General features: G+C 61.8%; 1 protein-coding gene across 1 annotated transcript; it reads left to right on the forward strand.

Moving 5' to 3' along the window:
* The first annotated feature begins 4,140 nt into the window (after window positions 1–4,140).
* FIBCD1 (fibrinogen C domain containing 1) lies at window positions 4,141–20,148 on the forward strand. The gene is made up of 7 exons (XM_062011515.1): window positions 4,141–4,235; window positions 9,339–9,815; window positions 10,702–10,861; window positions 11,535–11,671; window positions 16,702–16,798; window positions 17,125–17,304; window positions 17,725–20,148. Exons 1-7 carry the CDS (start codon window positions 4,164–4,166, stop codon window positions 17,982–17,984), a joined length of 1,383 nt encoding a protein of 460 aa, XP_061867499.1. The 5' UTR covers window positions 4,141–4,163; the 3' UTR covers window positions 17,985–20,148.
* The last annotated feature ends 216 nt before the right edge of the window (window positions 20,149–20,364 follow it).

Below are 20,364 nucleotides of genomic sequence, written 5' to 3' on the forward strand. Positions count from 1 at the left end.
CAGAGCACTCAGCCCCTGCAAGAGAGGCTCAGTCCCCAAGTGGCCTTTAAGCCCCTCCGGAGGGGGTCCAGGGGAGCCTGCACAGGGCAGTGACGGGGACAGGAGCTGGAGCACACCGAGAACTGTCCAACTCCCGTGCAGGGACATCCCCCAGTACCCAAACTTGGAGCACCCATGGGAGACCGAGCAAGTTTTCCTGCTACGCAGGGGCAGCGCAGGGTAGTGCAGGGGCAGTGGCAGCGGACGGTGCAGGGGCAGCGCAGGGGCAGCGCAGGGGCAGCGCAGGGCAGTGCAGGGCAGTGCAGGGGCAGTGGCAGCGGACGGTGCAGGGGCAGTACAGGGGCAGCGCAAGGCACCGCAGGGGCAGCGCAGGGGCAGCGCAGGGCAGTGTAGGGGCAGTACAGGGGCAGTACAGGGGCAGCGCAGGGGCAGTGGCAGGGGCAGCGCAGGGGCAGCGCAGGGCAGTGCAGGGGCAGTACAGGGGCAGTACAGGGGCAGCGCAGGGGCAGTGGCAGGGGCAGCGCAGGGGCAGCGCAGGGCAGTGCAGGGGCAGTACAGGGGCAGTACAGGGGCAGCGCAGGGGCAGTGGCAGCGGACGGTGCAGGGGCAGCGCAGGGGCAGCGCAGGGGCAGCGCAGGGCAGTGCAGGGGCAGCACAGGACAGTGCAGGGGCAGTGGCAGCGGACAGTGCAGGGGCAGCGCAGTGGCAGCGCAGGGATGGTGGCAGCGCAGGGACGGTGGCAGCGCGGTGGCAGCGCAGTGGCAGAGCAGGGACGGTGGCAGCGCAGGGACGGTGGCAGCGCAGTGGCAGCGCAGGGACGGTGGCAGCGGCAGCGCCGGGGCAGCGGCAGCGGGCAGTGCAGGGCTCTCCTCGCAGCTGCTTGGGATGGAGCTCACGCACCTCCTCTGCATTCCGCGCTCTCGCCGGCGCAGGGGCGAAGAGCTTTGAAGGAGCTGCCCTTTCATTATTAATATGATGATGATGTCTGACGCCGTGTGTGCTCAGCGACGGCTCTCTGCCTCCTGTGGCATCTCGCCAAGAAAAGCGCACGCCGGTCCTCGGGGAGGGGTCGCTCTGTTCCCATCCCCCCCACCCCCGGTCAGCTTTTCTCCCACCCCCTTCCCCGTTCTCCGGTAAATAACGGAGTGGTTCTGCCCCGCACAGCCCCTCAGCTGGATTAGACCCATGGGACATGGGTCCTCTCTCCAGCCTGGTGATATCCTGGGGACAAAGACCAAACGCTGAACACAGCGAGGGGCGTAAAACGCCACCGAGCTCTGTCTCATGGTGTCTTGCTTCCATCTCCCGAGGGGGCACGGAGCCCACCCGGGCCCTTTCCTTGCCCATCACCACCACTGTTCGCTGCTTTGGAGCCCCAAATAGAATATAATATCTGATGTCTTTAAAAAACCCACTCATTTTAGTGTGTGGGTCTCCTCTCGTGTTGCTTCGGTTGTTTTCTGCCCCCAGGACTCTGGGGCAGCATGGGCAGAGCCAGCTTGAGGAGGAAAAAATGCTACCAGGAGCTGCAGCTTCGGCAGGACCTGCTGCTGCAGTGGCCTGCCAGCATCCTCACGTCAAACATCTCTCCCCGTTTTGCCCTCAGGCCACAGCCTGAGACATGAATCATCCCCTCTGTCTGCCTATTGATGTGGGCTGGGCTGCTGGCAGAATCCCCCTCCCCACCCAGTTAAGATGCTGTCAAGCCCCCAGGAGGGGATTGTGCCTAGCAGTGCCCGGCCATGGTGTGTGCCCACGTCCTTGGGTGCACAGCTGCACCCTGAGCACCTGAGCATCCTCTCCTGGTGCAGCCCATGGGACTGGATCCAGGGCTGTGGGGCCACCAGTGGTGGCAGGGCTGGAGCCTTGGGGCTTGGCCAGCTGGGGACACCCCTATTTCTTCAGTGCCACAACTATGGCCAGACCCCATGATGAGTTACGTGATTGATATGAGCCAGCAATCGGCCATGCTGGTGCTCCCCCCAGCCCCTTTGAGCAGGAGGCATGAGCAGAGCTCACCCTCAGCATCACCCAGGCTCCCACAAACACAACTCCCTCCTAGGACCCACTCATTGCCACAGAGAGCCACGCACCAGCCTGGCCACCCAGAACAGCCTTGGGACCAGCAGAGCCTGACCTTGCACCCACATCCCAATGTCAAAGTGCACAGGGGGCCCCCAGCCCCACATATGTCCCACTGCCCACAGGCTCCCAGTGCCTCAGGATTGGGCTGTGGGTTATGTCAAGGTATGTTGGATGGCAAAGGAGACACCAGCCCACTGCACAGCCCTGACTCCATCTGCAGAAAATGAGTTGCTGGACTTGGAGAGTGTCCAGTTGTGCAGCTCGGCGTGCCTAACACCCAGGGCTGACAAGCCACTGAATCACTCCTCCCCATGCTGCCAGGCCACATGAAGCCAAGATACATTTCTTTTTAATGATAAGTTTTTATTGTTCAGAGTTCAGTTCAAACAGCCTCCCGGGTACCCACAGCCTCCTGCTTCCAGGGCTGAGCGCTGCGGGGGCTGAGCTCGCCCAGACACCTCACCCGTGCAATGAGCTGCATGGTCTCAGCTGTAAAGGGAAGTCCTTGAAAAGTGTCCTGAGGGGGGGGAAGGAGCTGGGCTGCTGGCCATGAGCATCACCCAGTAAATCCACACAACATCGCTGCAGCCAAAGGCAGGATTTGCACGTGGCTGGGAGACAAAACACACACACACACACACACACACTCACACACACACACACACACTCACACAGGTACCGGTGGCCGTTTGCCTGCTCAGCACTCACCCAGCTCTTCCCAAAATGGGGTGTGTGTCCTGCAGAGGAAGCTGCTCAGACCTCACAGGACATCCAACCTGCCACCCCTGTGCCTTCCTTCCTTGCTGCTGCAGGCAGCCAGCCCCCACCCCAGTGAAGCCACACAGGAGCTGCTGGGGGGGTCTCAGCTCCTGGTGAGGTGCAGAGACAGAGACCCAGAAGGGCTGGAACAACCCCCAAGCCCCATTGTGCCACTTGCCCAGGGCACAGCCCATTGCTGCAGGCTGAGTGTGCAGGGGGGGCTGCAGAACCCCCCTCTAGAAGGTTTCCCAGGGGTTTCTTGGCATCGAGAGAGAACCCATCCCCCTCCCAGCCCGCTGAACGCAGGGCTGAGCTCTCGCTGCTCCTCTGAACCTCTTAGCAACGCTCCTGCCCGCGGGTCAGACAAGCGGCAAATAAAAGATTTAAGCGAGGTGCCGCAAAGGTACGGTAAAGAAAAACCACATCGCTGCCGGGAGAGCTGCTGCTCAATCAGCTCCGGGAGGGACTGAGCTGGTGGCACGCAGGGCCAGCACCGCTGCCTTGTGCTGGCAACGCTGGCGTTTGGGCAAGTGATGCTCCAGCGAGCACTGGTGTGACCCCTTGTGCTCGGGGGGCTCGACCGTTGCTTCCTCTCAGCCAGCACCAGATTTCCACCAGCACTTTGGCTACTGTTGGCCATAATGGCTTTTGGGGGGGCGATGCCAATGCATCCCCTTTTGCCCAGCACCCTGCCCATCCCTAAGCACTGTTTGTACCCTGCTACGGGGTGCTGAGCTTGAGGAGGTGACTGTAGCTTTGGAAAGGGGGTGAGTGACCCCCTCATCTGCCTCCCCGTTCCTCTGAAACATCCCGGTGCCCGCTGGCACCAACCCCCACCTTACCTGCTGCCGCTCCTCCAGCTGTGCAGCCACATCTGGGCAGCTGTGGAGCCCCGGAGCGGGGAGGGGGGGGGATAGACACCCGAAATTACTCCGGAGCTGCTGAAGTGGCGGGGGGGGGCTCAGGGCAGGGCTGGGGGGGGGGTGTGGAGAGTCCCAGAGGCATCGCAGAAGGGGTCTCGGGGGGCGGGCGGGCACGGCGGGGGGCGGGGAAGGAGGGGGAAGCGTCCCCGAGGTAGAGGCGAGCGGGTGGGGGGAGTGGGGCGGGCAGGGAGGGAAGATCCACCCCCGTGTCCGTGCCCGTGTCCTCCCTCCCTCCCTCCTGTTCTTCCCTCCCTCCTCTTCCTCCTCCTCCGCCGCCGCCGCCGCCCGTCCTCCCGAGCCGGGCAGCACGGGCGGGCCGGGGGCTGCGCTCCCGGGGAGGGGGCCTGGGGGAGGAGGGGGGAGGTTTGGGTACTTGGGCTGGAAGTTGGCGGCACGATGGGGAACGAGCGCTGGAAAACCATGGGAGGAGCCTCGCAACTTGAGGACGGGCAGCAGGAGAAATCGCAGGTACGGGGCGGGGGGCGGCGGGGCCGGGGACAGCCCGGGGGTCCCATCCAAGCCCACCCCTCCATTCCTTTCAGCGAGCCTTTCTCCCGGTGCAGCCCCGTGGGGTGAGCGGCCCCCACCCCTCATCCCGCGTGGAGCCCCCCCGGGTCGCCTCCCTCACCCCCCACCCCTCCCAAATGACTGAGTTCATTGATTTGCGGTGCCAGTGTCCCCTGAGCCCCCAGCGCCGGGGCTGCCCCTCGGCCGGGCAGCGGGCGATGCCGGGGGGCTGCCGCACACCCCTCCGAGCACCCGCTGCACCTTTTAAACTGCTTAAATAACCCTGGAGAAGGGATTCGACATCCCGGCTCCCTGCTGCAGCTAGAGCCATCCCTCTTAGTTCATAGACCCGCGGCAACCTGGCCCCTCTCGAGCTCCAGAAGCCCCCCTGGGTTATTTTTTGGGAGGGGGCAGAGGCCGGCGTTGCGGTGGGTGCGGTGAAGCAGCGGCTGAGACTGCGATGAGACGCGGGGGATGGTCTGTTTGCACAACCCAGGGCACGTGTGGCAGCTCCTCCGGGCCGGGCAGGGGCAGGGGGCAGCGGGGGGAGACGAGAGAGCAGGTAGGCAAGTGCGAAGTGTGGGCAAAACGTGCCGGGGAAGAGCTGAGGGAAAGCGAATCTCCGACGGAGCCGGGCAGTGGAGGGAAGGAGACGAGCGGTTAGCTCCTGCTCTCGCTTGGCTCCCGATGCTGGGAGAGGGATGTGGAGGAGCAGCCAGCCCCGGCCCTGAGACCCCCACTTACTCCCAAGTACTGCAGCTTCCCTGTCTCCCTTCCACCCGCAGCGATGCAGGAAAGGGGCTTCTGCCTGACTTTTCCCATCTGCACACCCTTCTCTGCACCCTCTTCTCCCCAGTCAGCCCCTCTGGCCACCCCAAGAGGCACGGGAGGCCCCACACACCCTCCCGAGAGAGAAACCTTCCCAGCAGAGCTGCCTGCCTGGCATGCAGCCCCTCCACACAGGGATCCGGGCAGAGCTGCTCCTCACCCGGCTCTGTGCCCCACCACGGCCCCGGGGATGAGCTGAGCAGGATGGATCCATCCCCATCACCCATATGGGGCTGGACAAACAGCCTGGAGCCGGTGATTCACTCAGGGGCTTTCAAAGGAGGCACAGAATGTGCTGTGCAGATGGTGCTGGGCTCCCAGAGCCCATAAGCTCCAGTGGAAACCCATTCCAGCTCGCCTGCGTGCTCACCCACAGAGCCAGCTCCGATGCACTCACCAGCTCCTCTCCTCTCCTCTCCTCTCCTCTCCTCTCCTCTCCTCTCCTCTCCTCTCCTCTCCTCTCCTCTCCTCTCCTCTCCTCTCCTCTCCTCTCCTCTCCTCTCCTCTCCTCTCCTCTCCTCTCCTCTCCTCTCGCTGTGCTGTAGGAGTAGGAGCAGGGAGGCTTTGGATGACAGAGGAGAACAGGTAACGGGAGCAGGATTCAGCTCATCTGCCTCCGTGCCTGCAGGGAGCGGGCGAAGCGCAGCGTTGGGCTGCGGGAGGGCACGGGGGGAACTGCAGGGCACGGGCAGGGGGCTGTGGGGTACAGCCCCTGCCCCAGGGTGAGCAGGGACGGAGCTGCAGCCCTGCACAGAGCTGAGCAGCAGCAGAGCTGGGCGGGCAGGGAGGGTGGAGAGGCACCGGGGCAGAGGCTGAGATGCAAAACGAGCTGCTTGAGCAGCTCTGGAGCAACGGCTTGGGGGGGAGGGGGAGGGCAGGAGAGCAGCCCCCGCTGCCCTGAGGCTCCTTCAGGGCTGGGTGAACCCCGGCAGTAAGGTGAGGGTACCTGGGCTAAAGTTTGCCCCTGGTGTTGCAGACCACTGTGCTCACCTGCCTCAGAGCAGGTCCTGGTTTGTACCTGGCTGAGGGCACAGCTCAGGGGCAGAGCACCCAGGGCTGCCTGCTGTCCCTGCCCACCCTCCCACAGACGCCTGGCAAAGAGCAGCTGCGTTGGCAGGAGCAAAGGGCACCTCCTTCTCAAAGAGCATCTCTCCTGGCACAGCTCAGCCTCTCCTGCCACCCGCTCTCTGTCCGTGCTCCCTGGGGATCAGCCCACCTCCATCTCAGCTCCAGGGCAGGGGCACAAGCTGGCTCCTGTCCTTCCCTCCCCATGGGCTGTGTGCCAGAGCTGCTGGCTCTCACACCCAGCACAGCCCCTCGCCATCCAGCTGCCTGAGGAGGCTGGGGGATGCTTAGTGGGGGGATGAATGATGGGCATCAGGGCTGGGGGACCCACAGCCCCACAGGCTGCATACATGGCAGGGCTGAGGCACCAAGGACTAGGTCCCCATGGGACACAGTAGCCAAGCATGGAGATGCTGTGTGAGACAGTGCAGGACATGGAGAGCCCAACTCAGCTTCACACCAGGAGGGCATCTGTGCCTCAGTTCCTGCCTGGGGCTGCCTCCTGAGCTCCAGCTACAGGGCAGGTTTGCAAGTGAAGCTCTGCTTGTCCCAAACATCTCCCAACCCCACAGCTTCCCCTGTTCTTAAGAAGGAGTGATTTGGGCACATGAGGATGTCCATCCCCATGGAGATCTGCAGGGGGACATCAATAATCAGGGCAGGGAGATGCTCTGCAGCTGCCTGAAGGCTCTGGCAATAAGATCCTGCAGCCCAAAGCCACACAACAGACAGCAGATACCCCTGGAGTCAGAGGGCCATGGCCATGATGGAACAGGAGCATGTGGCAGAGCTCCATGCTGGGAGCTGGACCCACAGCTGCAGCAGGGCTGTGTCTGAGGGTTTTGGGAGCACATCTCTCCCCCCACCCCTCCAAGTTTGGAGCACTGTTGGTGCTGCTGGCTGTTTCCCTCCTCTCCCCACCACAGGTTGCCAGGTAACACAACCTGCCAGCAAAATGCCGTGGGACTCGTAAAGCTGCCACAGCTCAGGATCTGGTGGTCGCCAGCAGAAGGGGGTCACTTGGGAAGGGGTTCAGCCCCCAAGTCCTGCCCCAGCTCCCAGTGGGAGGGCAGAGATGTTGGGGCTCAAAGGCTGGGAAAGAGCTTGGATACAGCTCCCAGGCAGAGCTGCAGGATTTTGGTGTGTTAAAGCCTGGCTGGGATTTACAGAGCAGTGGCCCTGTGTGGCTCTGCTGAAACCCTCAATGCTCAGATGGGTCCCTCAGCTGTCCCAGCTCATCTGCACGTCCCACCAGGCATGTCTGGGCTTGGGGATGTCAGTGTGGTGGGGAGCAGCAGTGTGTGGGACTGGAGGGTGCAGAGCTGGGGAGCTGAAGGTACTGAAAGAGCCTGGGCAGCCCTGGAGACCCCAGAGATCCCACATCACTCAACCTTGGCTTCTGCTTAGCAGCCATCCCTCCTGAAACTCCTACACTCACCAGGTACCAAGGGGCTGGGGCAGTCCCTGGTCCTGCTTGTCCATGTGAGGGTATCTGCAACGGGCATCTTCCACTTCTGTCTGCCCCTGTCCTGCTGCTCCCAGGTGCCCCTCATGCCACCAAGCCAAGGCTCCATGTCTACAAACACAGGGCAGACTCCTCGACCCTCTGCTTGCTGAAAGCTCCCCTTATTGCCTTTGACATCTCCTTTTCATGCACACCCAGGGGCTGAGCCTCAGGCTGCCTCCTGCAGGAGGTCCCTGCAGGGTGGTTTCCCATTCAGCCCCAGGCCATTGGCAGCTCCAGCCTCACTCCACGGGCTGGGAAAGAAACCCAGAGCATCCCCTATGGCTGATGGGGCATCCTTGGCCCCCCAGACACAGTCCCACTGCAGCCGGGGTCACCTTAATGCAAATGGTTGTGGGAGCGTGAATGGAATGAAGGGTGCTTGAAGGAAGGTGTCACTCCAGATAGATGTGCACAGGAGGGGACAGGGCCTGGGAAATCTTTGCAGATGCAGCAATTTTCTCCTCCTTTCTGGGGAAAGTAGTCTTTGTCTCTCCTAATCTGCAGTTTTCTGGCAGCCCTGCAATTCTTTGTGACAGCCATGGCCAGGGTCAGGGGAAAAAATCACAGCCTCTGTCCTGCAGGTGTAATGAGAAGGGGAGGTGGTGGGGGGCCGGGGGGCTGATGGGACTGGGTGGCAGCTCGCTCCCTCTGTGCTGATGCTTCATGCTTTGCAAGGGGAAAAGGCTCTTGGTGTGCTTGGAGCAGCTCCCACAGGCCGAGCCGATGGGTCCCTGCAGCAGCTGAGCTGCTGGAGGGGTTCAGGGGTCAGAGATTTCCCACAGAATCTCTCCCTCTCCAGAAAGCTCTGGGCAGGCAGCGAGGGAGTGAGAGGGACAGGGACACATGCAGCTGGGAGATGTCCCATGAAGAGCAGGTCACAGAATGGGATCACACAGTCACTTTGGTTGGAAAAGCCCTCTAAGCTGCTGCAGTCCCAGCCCTCCCCTCACCCTGCCCAGCCCAGCACTACCCCATGGCCCTCAGCACCTCAGCTCCAGGGCTTTGGGATCCCTCCAGGGCTGGGCACTCCCCCAGCTCCCTGGGCAGCCTGGCACAGGGGCTGACACCCCTCTCAGGGAAACAGTTCTGCCTCAGCTCTGTTCTCAGCCTCCCCTGGGGCAACTTGAGCCCATTTGCTCTTGTCCTGTCACTTGGCACTGAGGAGCAATGTGGCCCCAGCATTGACCTGCAGCCTCTCCTTGCTGCTGGGGACATCCCCTGCCTTCCCTCCACTCCTTGCTTGTCTCATGGTCGCTACTCTGGGGGACACAAGGGCTATTTTTGCTTTTTCTCCCCATGTTTGTGCCCAGGGTGGCAGGAAGCCCCACACACCCCCCTCCTGGGGCACTGGGGCTGCTTCAGCCGAGTATTGAGCCGTAAATAAACCACGGCAGCCGGAGCAGGCGGCTGCTGCACCTTCCTCTCGTTGTGATGCCATCCCCCAGCTGCAGGCGGGTTCAGCTGCTCTGCTCACTGAGCACACTCACCCACAGCCTCCTCCAGCCCCGGCAGAGCCCCAGGAACCCACCATCCCTCCTCAGCCACCTCCCTGACCAACAGCACCTCCCTCATTGCTGCAACACTCCCCTAAAGCCCGCCAGGGCCGGCACTCACCTCTCAGGTGAAGGGACGGGTCCCGAGGGTGTCCGTCTGTCTGTCCCCAGAGGATGAGCTGCGGGTACATCCTGTGCACCGTCCTGCTCTCGGTGGCCGTCCTCCTGGCCGTCACAGTCACCGGAGCCATCCTCTTCATGAACCACTACCACACGCCGGGCACCGAGCCGCCCCCCGTCATCAGCACCAACCCCGAGGAAGCCAACGCGCTGGTCACCATCGAGAAAGCCGACAGCTCCCGCATCAACATCTTCATCGACCCCAACTGCCCCGACGGCGCCGGCACCTTGGGGCGGCTGGAAGGGCTGCAGACCTCCCTGCTGCACACCCTCACCGACCACGACGCCGAGGCCAAGGCCACCAAGAGCCAGCAGAAGGCTTTGCTGGTCACCGTGGCCGATGAGGTGGCCAAGCTGCTGACTCACGCCGTGCAGCTGCGCGCCGACTGCGACGGCCTCAAGAAGGGGCACAGCGCCATGGGGCAGGAGCTCAGCGCCCTGCAAGGAGAGCAGGGCAGGCTCATCCAGGTGAGCTGGGGGCTGGCAGTGCCTTGAGGACAGATCTCATCACGTCCCTGGGGACGTGGCTGCTTGCAGCCCCTTACCTGTGGTGTCCAGGGGAAAAACCTCCAGCAGAAGGAGCTGAGGTTTAAGGTGGGTGCTTGGGAATTGCAGGGTAGGAAGTGCAATTGCAGCTCCAGCTCATCAGCCCCCTGCATCTCGCTGGCAGCCTCTCACACTGTGGGTCTCATGGCTCTGTGTCCCGTCTGGGGGCTCTGAGCAAAGCTGAGCACAGCACAGGCCCATCCCAGGGGTGGTTCATGCAGCAATCAGCACCCCTCCCTTATTTACAGCCCCCAGAATTTCCCAACCCATGAGCTGTGTTGAAATGCTCACCTGGGCACGCCGGGGTTCCGCTGGGCATTTGAGCAGGGGCACAGCTGGATGCTCAGCTCCGTGCTTGTCCCTCCTGGTGCTCATCTCCCTTCAGCTGGAGCTGCTCCATCCCCATCCTGCTGCTCTGCTGCAGCCACCCCATGTCACTCGCCCGGCCCAGGTCACCTCGGGGGACAGCGGCTGTCTCAGGACACAGCTATTCCTGCTGCCTCCACCAGCCTGTCCCTTGTCCCTTCCCCAGAGACTCACTTTATCCCACAGAGAGGTGGCACCAACACACCCCAGCTCAGGGATTTCTCTATAGGCACTATCCAGACCCTGATCCCAGGCCAAAAAGCACTGGAGATGCTGTAAGGGACATGCTCTGGCTTTTCTATCAGCCCATACCCTGGCAGGGAGCGTTGCTGCCCGCAGGCTGCTGGGGCAGAGCATCCCCACAGTGGGGTGGCCACGGGGTTGGGGTGTGGAAGGGGTTTCACTACATTTAACCACAATTGCACGTGTCCCCTGCCCACAGCTGCTCTCGGAGAGCCAGACCAACATGGCTCGGCTGGTGAGCTCCGTCAGCGACGTCCTGGACACGCTGCAGAAGGAACGTGGCGGCGCCCGGCCCCGGCTCAAGGCCGACCTGCAGCGAGCACCAGCCAGGGGAGCACGGCCCCGGGGCTGCTCCAACGGTGAGGTGGCATCCTCAGGGGCCCCCAGGGAGAGGGAAGCCCTCAGCAGGTCTCTGCATGAGGAGAGGGGAGAGAGAAAACCACCCAAGAAACCGACCTGGAGATGGGATTGAATACAGCAGGGGTGCTGGCAAGGAGAATGGGGGAATGAGGCAGGAGGGAGATGGAAATCTGCGCCCTAGGAGGGGTGTTTCTCACCATGTGACCTCCAGTTGTCCATAAACCACCCTGCCAAGCCATCACAAAAGCCACTTGGGAGCCCTGCAGACCCACGTGTTCCGCACACAGACACATCTGGGGCGAAGGCAGAGCAAGGAGCACCCGCTTGCCTTCACCCGGGTGCAGAGGGCAGCAGCTGCTGAAACACTCACATTCATCCTCACTTGGCTCCCTCCTCCCCAGCTGGGTCCCAGCCTGCCCTCACTGTCACACAGGGACACGGGGGTGGTCCCCACCAGCTGCTGGGGGGGTCCCCGTGGCGGCTGCGTCCCCTCCGGCCACCAATCACCCTGAGCACCAGAGGAGAAAGGAGGGAAAGAGCAAAGCAGCAGCGAGCTGCCAACTAGAGCTGGCAGCAAGGTTGAGAGCCTGAAAGAAATGGCAAGACATTAAATTAGATCGTTAATTAACCAGCTTTCCTCTCGTCCCACCCCACCCCAATGCCACGCTGCAGGCTCCCGGCCCCGAGACTGCTTTGACATCTATGTGAGTGGACAGCAAGAGGATGGGATTTACTCCATCTTCCCCACACACTATCCCTCTGGCTTCCAGGTCTACTGCGACATGACGACGGATGGGGGTGGCTGGACGGTGAGCTGCCGGGGTGCTGGGGCCACTGGGCGAGGGCAGTGCTGGCCACGGGCTGGCTGTGCCCATGCTGGGGTGCCAGGGGTGGGAGAGGTCACCCTTGGAGCTTGGATGTGTCATTGGGATGGGGGATCAATGCTTGTGGGGATGCCCTGTGCTGGGCCCTGGGGAGGCTGCAGCTCCAGGGCTGTGTTCAGTGCTGGGCCCCTCACTCACTGCCACAGGGACACTGAAGGGCTGGAGCACAAGGGTGCTGGGGAGAGGCTGAGGGAATGGGGGTGTTCAGCCTGGAGAAGAGGAGGCTGAGGGGAGACAGGAGCACTCTCTGACACTCCCTCACAGGAGGCTGCAGGGAGCTGGGGGGCAGCCTCTTTTCCCCAGTAACAAGTGACAGGACAAGAGGGAATGGGCTCAAGTTGCCCCAGGGGAGGCTGAGATTGGAGCTGAGGCAGAACTGTTTCCCTGAGAGGGGTGTCAGCCCTGTGCCAGGCTGCCCAGGGAGCTGGGGGAGTGCCCAGCCCTGGAGGGATCCCAAAGCCCTGGAGCTGAGGTGCTGAGGCCATGGGTTAGTGGTGGGCTGGGCAGGGTGAGGGGAGGACTGGGACTGCAGCAGCTTCAAGGGCTTTTCCAACCAAAGTGATTCTATGGTGCAAACCAAAGAGGCTTGTTGGCATTCCCTGTGCTGGGTGTGAGCAGCCCCTGCCCAGAGCAGCATCACTCAGTGTGCTGGCAGGGCTGGGGAGGGGTCCCAGGGAGGTGGTGAGGGGCTCACTCAGGCAGGGATCAGGCAGCCTCTCCCCTGAGGACATGCTGGGTGAGCCCAGGCAGACAGCACCCCTCCAGCTGGGTGCTCTAGGAAACAAATCCCCACGATCTGATTCCTCTAAGCAGCTTTGAGCAGTGCCAGGAGGGAGCTTAGCCCCCCTGCCCTCGGGGGGCTGATGAGCCTTTGGCCTAAGTCTGCCCAGAGCCCACCCCTGGGAAGAGCAGCCTGTCATGCACAGGTTGGTACCAGCAGCTGCAGCAGGGAAACTGAGGCACAGTACAGCCCCAGGGACCCCAGGTCCTGGGAGGCTCACAGAGGGAAAAGGGGAGATCCCACCATCTCCCCCTGATGGGGAGGATCCCTGCAAACCCTGCACAGCCTCCACCAGCACCAGCACTGCTCAAGTGCTGTCTGAAGAGCAGCCCAAGGTGATTAGCGAGACACTCAGAGGCTTATTTAAAGCTGCTGCAGGCAGGAGGGCTCCAGCTGGGCTGGGGAGGGGGCAAAGCAAATGATTTCACAGCTGGTAGCACGGTGGCTGGGCTGGCAGGGCACTGCCTGCAACACCCACCACGGCCCCGGGCAGAGGAGTCAAACCAAGTTGATTTCCAGCATCCTGGTGCACCCAGAGCAGGGCCAAAGGTGCTTGCCCCCAGGCTCCGGTTTCTCAGGGCTGCTCTGCAGCAGAAGCTCCCAAACATACCTCCAGTCCCTCGGGGTGCAGAGGGTGTCTGAGCCATCGCCTGTGGGGCTGGGGATGTTGGGGCACTGGCTGACCCGAGCTCCAGGTGAGCCCTGGCTCAGCTGGGTGCTGTGGTGCAGAGCTGAGCTTTCCTTCCCTTCCTCCTCTGGAGCGATTACTCCTGACATTTGGGCTTATTTGCATGTGGGTGGGTGGGTGGAAGTGATGGCAGCAGCTGAATCAATTTTGTCTCGGGAGCTTGGGAGCTGCTGAACTAAGCCTGAGCCTGCATGGAGGGCTTAGAGACCCCAGGGAGGGGGGAGAACCGCCCCAACGCCCCACTGGGGACAAACCCATCCCGAGCCACTCACCTGGGGCTGCTCAGCACCTCCCCGTCCCCACGGCGTGATCTCAGTGTCACCCTGTCCCCTTGCTGCAGGCAGGGTCCCTGGTTGTTCCTGTGTGTCTCACTGGGAAGGCTGAGTGAGGCACAGCCCTTGCCCTCTCCCCACCACTGGCTGTTCCTCCTGTGAGAGCTCTGGGGCTCTCTGCTGCCTGTTGTGTGCAGATGACAAGCAGACATCTGTCAGAGAAGGCAGCCAGCCCATGCAGGGCAGAGTGATGTGAAAGCAAACACAGAAAAGCTGAGGAGCCCCCACAACACCCCTCAGTCCGTTCTGGCCCCTCCTCAGTCCTGCCCACTGTGGGTCAGTGCCCAGCAGTGCCAGTGGCAGCGTCCCCATCCCGTGCTCGGTGATGACTTTAATTGCAGCAGCCCCCGGGCTGACCCCAGCCCCGCAGCAGTGCCAGCCTGCAGCCGTGTAATTGCCAGCCTGACCCCGACTGCCCCCTTCGACACTTACCCCCAGCACTTGATTAAAGTCATGATGGGGTGAGGGAGGGCAGGGGAGGTTTGGCATCCCAGGGGGCCTGACAGAGCTGCCTCTTCATGGACTGTTGTCCTGGGAAGTTGGCAGATGCCCCGTGCACAAAGCCCTCCCATGGCTCCCTCTGCCCCAGCATCATTTTCTGTGTCCGGAGCATCTGGGAAGTGGTGGGAAAGCTGAAGGAAAGGCTGTGCTGGCAGGACAAGGGTCGTGGTGATGGCAAGTGACAGCTTCCAGCTTCACAGGCACCTGCAGTGCCAGGGACATCCGTGGGGACAGCGCTGGGCCGCTCAGCACCCTCCAGAGCGGCCCCAGGGAGGGCTGGGGGTGTGACAGACACTGATGCACCTACACGTGGGCTGGGGGAAGCTGAAGGCAGAGGGTGAGCTGAGCCTGGGGAGCCGTGTGCTGCTTCCAAAAGACGTGATTTATGTCACCAGGAAGGAGGATGAGACGTTTGTGCTGGTGGGGACAGGCGGGAGCAGCTGGGGCCCCGCTGGGCAGCGCTGCCGGCTGTGGTGCTCAGGGATTGGAATCCTGGGGTGCTCTGGGTCTGAAGATGATGATGGTCTCCCTGCTGTGATGGTGGCTCAGAGGAAGGCCCCAGGGCTCTGGGGGCTGTGCCATGACCCTTGACTGTGGTGGCAGAGAAGTGATGCCCAAGCATCTCCCAGTGCTACGGCTGCAGTGGGATTTCAAACCCGCCGGGGTTTGGTGGAGGCTGGCATCAAGGGGCTGCAGGCAGAGGGAGCAGAGCCCTCCCTTGCTGCCAACACCATGGCAGGCACAGGCTGTTTCTTGAAGGCATCTTTGTAGGCTGGTGCCTTTGCAGGAGCCTGTCTCTGCCCCGCGAGCTCTGCGCGACCGGGGGAGGCAGAGAGCGGGGGAGATAAATATTTCAGCCTTGCCTTTCAAGAGGAGAAGGAAATCCTTTTTGCTTAAGAGGGGGTGATGCATATTTGATGAGGAGGAAAAAAAAGCAGTGAGGCAGGGCTGGGAGCATGGCAGCCTGGGAGCCTGCAGGTCACTGGTGTGGGGGGCAAGGAGGAGGCTCCCACGTCCCACCCTGCACGCAGGAGAGGAGGGTGTGTGAGTGAGGAGAGACCATCCGTGAGGAAGGGTGAGGATGGAGCAGGAGGCCATGGGACATGCAGCACTTGCCAGCCTGGGTTGGAGCTGTTTGGAGCTGAGCCTGGCAGGCAGCAGGGCTCTGAGGGCTCCTCTGGTGCCCGTGGTGGTTGCTGGGCTGTGCCCTGTGCCCCTCACGCTTCCCTGGGCGCCTCGCAGGCAATTGGCCTATTTACAACCACGGGTCAAAGCCGATTAAGTGAGAGCATCGGTGCTGCTTCCACCACCTTCCCCATGCAGCAGCACCACAGCCAATGTTGGCTGATGAAAATCAGCTTTGGGCCCCTGTCCAGCCATGCCATCCCCCCTTCCCAGCCAGCCCAAAGAAAGCCCCTTTAGACAGGCTTAACCACAGCTTCTCAAGTGCTCAACGCAGGGATAAAAATTAAGGCTCTAATTCTAGAAGGTAAGTACAGCAGGATCAGAGCTGTGCTGTGCTGAGGAGCCTGCACCGGGCACCCAGGGCCCCAAAAACACCCCATCTGGTGAAGGGCAAACTGGTGTGAAGCTCGTGGGGTGAGTCTCTGCCTGCTGGGATGAAACCCTGCACAGGTAGGAGAGCAGGAGCATCCTCACAGTAGAGCAAAGCACAGCAGCTTCCAGGGCAGTGTGGGGCTGGGTGGTGGGGCCCGATCCTGGGGTGCTGTCAGTGGGGTAAGGGGCTCAGTGGCACCATGGTGCTCTGGCCCCTTGGCTGCCAGCCACAGTGTCCCCCATGCCCCCCACACCCCTCCTGCCTCAGCCACGGGAGCGTGGTGCTTGGTGGCAGTCAGGCAGGCTGGCTCAGCCAAGTTTAATGCAATTAATCCAGGGCTGGAGGCTTAATTAAGTTCAAATGGTTGGGCAAGGAGCAGCATTTTCTGGATCGTTGTCAATAAATCAAACCCGAAAGTAGGGATAAAAGGGGATGAAACACACAGGGCATGGCATGCTGCTGAGCAGATGGGAGAGCAAAAGGGAAAGGCCACGCTGAGCCCTGGGGCTCTGGAGGGCTCCTCTGGGGCTGGGGTGCTCAGTGGCTGTTGACTGATGAGGCCATACAATGGCTGGTAATGGGGTGGCTGCCTAAGAGAGAGAGCAGGGCCCCAGGAGGGGGGAATCAGCTGCTTTGTTACTGAGCATCCCACCGTTGGCAGGATGGCTTGGACTGACCTGGCAGAACGTGCTGCAGGGCTGGATCTCGAGTCACATTGTCCATATGTCTGTCTGTACCTCTGCTCCCACGTGCCACATCTGTCTGGAGCCATCCAAGGCTGTTTGGAGCTGGGTGCAGTGCATTCACCCCTCCCAGGAGCACACCATGGGGTTCCTGAGCTCTGCTCCTATCTCCAGGCACAGGATGCAGAGCAGGATTTGTTAGTCTGAACCAACTCACCCATCCCTGGGAGCAGCAGATAAGGATGCAGCACTTCCCTGGGGACCTGCTCCAGTGTCCCTGTGTAAGGACGGAGTTAAAGGGTTTGACTTGTGTGACACAGCGGCTGTGGGAGGGGTGGGGAGCAGGGGGGCTGCTCGGGGCACAGGGGCTCAGAGCAGCCCCAGGACTGATGCCCTGTGTCTCCTTCCCCAGGTGTTTCAGCGGAGGGAGGACGGCTCTGTCAACTTCTTCCGTGGCTGGGAAGCCTACCGGGACGGCTTCGGGAAGCTGACTGGGGAGCACTGGTTAGGTGTGTGGGGTACCCGCTCCTGGGCACGAGGGCAAAGCCCAGGGTGAGGAGAGGGGGATGCCAGGGTCTCCTTCATGAAGGGACACCAGGACTGCCCTGCCAGCACTCACACCATCCCTGGAGTGATGGCCACGGGGACCCAGCAGCTGGGAACCACGGGGGCAGTTGCCCCCTGAGCTGAGCACGTGCCCTTGGCCGTGCAGCCGTAACAGAGCCAAGCCTGGAGGGTGGAAACCGCTCCCTCCCCACCCCCTGTTCCACAGGGACCCCCCCACCCAGCCCATCCCCACGGGGGTCCCTGCACACACCTCCTCCCTCCGCCGCAGGGCTGAAGCGGATCCACATCCTGACGGTGCAGAGCAGCTACGAGCTCCGCATCGACCTGGAGGACTTCGACAACGGCACCGCCTTCGCCCACTACGGCAGCTTCGGCGTGGGGCTCTTCTCCGTGGACCCCGAGGAGGACGGGTACCCCGTCTCCATCGCTGACTACTCGGGCACGGCAGGTAGGGCACGGGGATGGGGGGATGTGTGTGGTGCCACGGGGCAGGGGAGCCCACAGCCAGAGCAGCCCTCACTGGGGTGGTGCTGTTGTCCTCTGGCAATGGTGAAGCTGTGTGGAGCTGGAGGCAGGAGAGGGGCTGCAGGGACACGCAAGTGCCCATTGAATGAGCCCCACTGGGGTGCCCAGGGGACCCCAAATGCCCTGGACACACTGAATGAGCCCCACTGAGGTGCCCAGGGGGCCCCAAGTGCCCTGGACATCACTGAATGAGCCCCACCGGGGTGCCCAGGGGACCCCAGGTGCCCTGGACGTCACTGAATGAGCCCCACTGGGGTTCCCCCCGGGGTGGGACACAGCCCATGGGCAGGGTGAGGAGCAGACAGGGCCCATCACAGTTCCTTTCCTCCCTGTCTGGTGACAGGAGATTCCTTCCTGAAGCACAATGGGATGAAGTTCACCACCAAGGACCTGGACAACGACCACTCAGAGAACAACTGCGCTGCGTTCTACCACGGTGCCTGGTGGTACCGCAACTGCCACACCTCCAACCTCAACGGGCAGTACCTCAGGGGCCACCACAGCTCCTACGCCGACGGCATCGAGTGGTCCTCCTGGACCGGCTGGCAGTACTCCCTCAAGTTCACCGAGATGAAGATCCGGCCAGTCCGGGAGGAGAATTAGCTGGATGGCATCAGAATCCTGCCCCTACTCCCTGCCCAGCCCCCTGCCCTTCCCCACCACCCTGCAGCCCTGTCCCTCCACCTGCCGTCCTCCCCATCCTCCCAAGGGCTGTCCCATCTTTGAGGGGTCGCTGGGGAGCGCCTGCCCCTGGAGAGGGTGGCTTTGGCTCCCTGGCATCTACAGACATTGCTGGACCTTTGCTTCCTACTGCCACGGGTCCCCTGCAGCCAAAGCAAGTCTGGAGGACAGCGGGATGCAGGAAGCAGTGCCCAGGGGGGTCTGGCAAGGAAGAGAAGGGGCTACCTGGAGGGAGAGATTCAACTGGGCACCTCTTCTCATCTCCACTTTGAGCACAGACACTCAGCAGCGGTGTTGCCAAACTGGCAAAGAGACTGGGGGGCCACTCACCGTGGGGGCCCTGAGCCCCACAGAGCCCCCAGGACTATGGGCTGCAGCTCCATGGCTCCAGCTCACCCCATGGTGCTACTGGGGGTGGGGATGGGGTGCTACTGCCTGGGTTGCAGCCCCCACGGACACCCGACCGTGCCCGTGATTCCTCCTCTGGTCTGCAAAAGGCTCACCACTTCCCCTGCGAGAGCAATGCAGCTGGAAAAGGACAACTGCAAACTCTTTTGTCCCTGTCCTGGCGCCTGGAGCCTCACAGGAGGCTGGGACATCCCAAAGCAAACCAACAGCGTGCTGCAAGGACACACACCCACAAGCCAGCACAGCACTGAGCTGTTTTGGCAGCACGGCAGAGACGACGAGGTGGTGAGGAAGGCTCAGCCTGCATTTCACAGCTCCTTCCTCCCAACCAGACCTACTTGGATTCACATCAGACTTTCACCATCCAAAAGCTGTGACCTTTCCCCAAACCCTTGGCTTGGGACAGCACATCCCCCTGTTCCCATGTGAGCCCCCTCTGCTCGCTCCCAGCCCAGGCACCTGCATTCATTTTCACCCAGCATGAGCCACGCTCTGGCTCCACACCTGCAGATATTCAAAGCCTTTCATTTCTTCAAATCCCATTAAGGTTTTGCAAAAAGAAGCCCCGAGAGGGGCTTAGCATCTGCAGGGCCCTGATAACGGGGTGGCAGGCACTGCCTCGTGCCAGCCGGCCCAAGGAGGAGCTGCAGTGGGGTGTGGGGCTGGCTGCTCCCTCTGGCTCCCTGCAAGGACTCAAATGGGGGGCTTTGTCCAGAAAAACCCCCTCCAAAGAAACAAGCTACAGCAGCAGTGGGGAGCAGAGTCCCTGTGCTGGGCCCTGGCCCCAAGAAACACCGTGGGATGGACAGACTGCCTGAGGACAGGAGGGAAGCTCCTGCTGTCCCTCTTTCCAGGGAGGTTTAAGGCATGGGCAGATCAAAGGTTCATCTTCCCAGCTGTGCCAGATCTCTACACCCTTGTGTGCTTCTCTGTTTCTTTCATCTTTCCCCATCTCAGCCCATGTGCTGGATCCTGTCAGGATCCCCATCTGCCCATCCTGCCAGGGAAATGGGGACAACTAATGAGCTGGGGTTCCCTTCTGCCAGAGACATCCCCAGGTGAGGATGAGCCCCAAGCTCTACCACTGCTCCTGCTCTCATGGAGCTGCCAGCCAGGCTGAGTTTCTCAAAGGTGGAATCTGGGAGAGCTCAGCCTTTCCCATCCACCACAAAAGCAACAGCCTGGGGCCATTTCTGAGGGGCTTCCCACAGCCTGACAGACTCCTCCAGCAAGGCTCCCACGCTGGCAGGGAACACAACGCCTCCCTTTGCCTTCAGGTGAAGCTTCTCTTCAGGACAAGAAGACAGACAGAGCCACACACCCTGGCTGGGAAGGTTCATCCTCTCCCTGGATCCTGCCCACTGGTGCTTATCCATGCTGGGAGGAGATACTGTACCTGCAGCCTGTTGGTAGCACACCCCTGTGTAACTGCCCTCCTCACCCAGGCCTCCCCAAGGCCTCAGGTCTGGCTTGCACCAGAGGTATTTAATCCACACTGAGACTTGGGATTGCCCGGGATTAGTCCCCAGAGCACACACAGCCCCGGATTAGGCTGAACCCGTCCGTGGTGACACCTCTGCAGAGCTGGGGGGAGGCCAGGAGTTGGCCACGTACCTTCCCCACAAAGGCCTGGGCCAGGTCGTGGTGTGTAGCCGTGCTGTGAAGTTTAGGTCATGTGTGAGTGGTGTCTGACGCTGTACACGTGGACTTTCTAAACTCCTTAATAAAAGGAACTCATCGTTACCAGCGTGAGGGGATGTCAGCAGAGGAACCTGCCATGGTGGTGGCAAAGGCAGCAGCACCAGACTACTGCAGCTCCTGTCAGCCTCATGGCATGGCCCCCTGCCCTCCAGGAACCAGCTCATCCTGGCATTGGTTTGCCTAAATCACAGAA

Source organism: Colius striatus, chromosome 19 (genome assembly GCF_028858725.1).
Source record: "Colius striatus isolate bColStr4 chromosome 19, bColStr4.1.hap1, whole genome shotgun sequence".
Classification (NCBI taxonomy): Eukaryota; Metazoa; Chordata; class Aves; order Coliiformes; family Coliidae; genus Colius; species Colius striatus.

What these genes read in the sequence shown, in the direction of transcription:
- FIBCD1 (XM_062011515.1), top strand. Translation starts at nt 4,164, where the DNA reads ATGGGGAACGAGCGCTGGAAAACCATGGGAGGAGCCTCGCAACTTGAG. An exon ending in GCCCCGGGGCTGCTCCAACG is followed by an intron (nt 10,862 to 11,534) that starts GTGAGGTGGCAT and finishes GCCACGCTGCAG; the next exon opens with GCTCCCGGCCCCGAGACTGC. An exon ending in TGACTACTCGGGCACGGCAG is followed by an intron (nt 17,305 to 17,724) that starts GTAGGGCACGGG and finishes GTCTGGTGACAG; the next exon opens with GAGATTCCTTCCTGAAGCAC.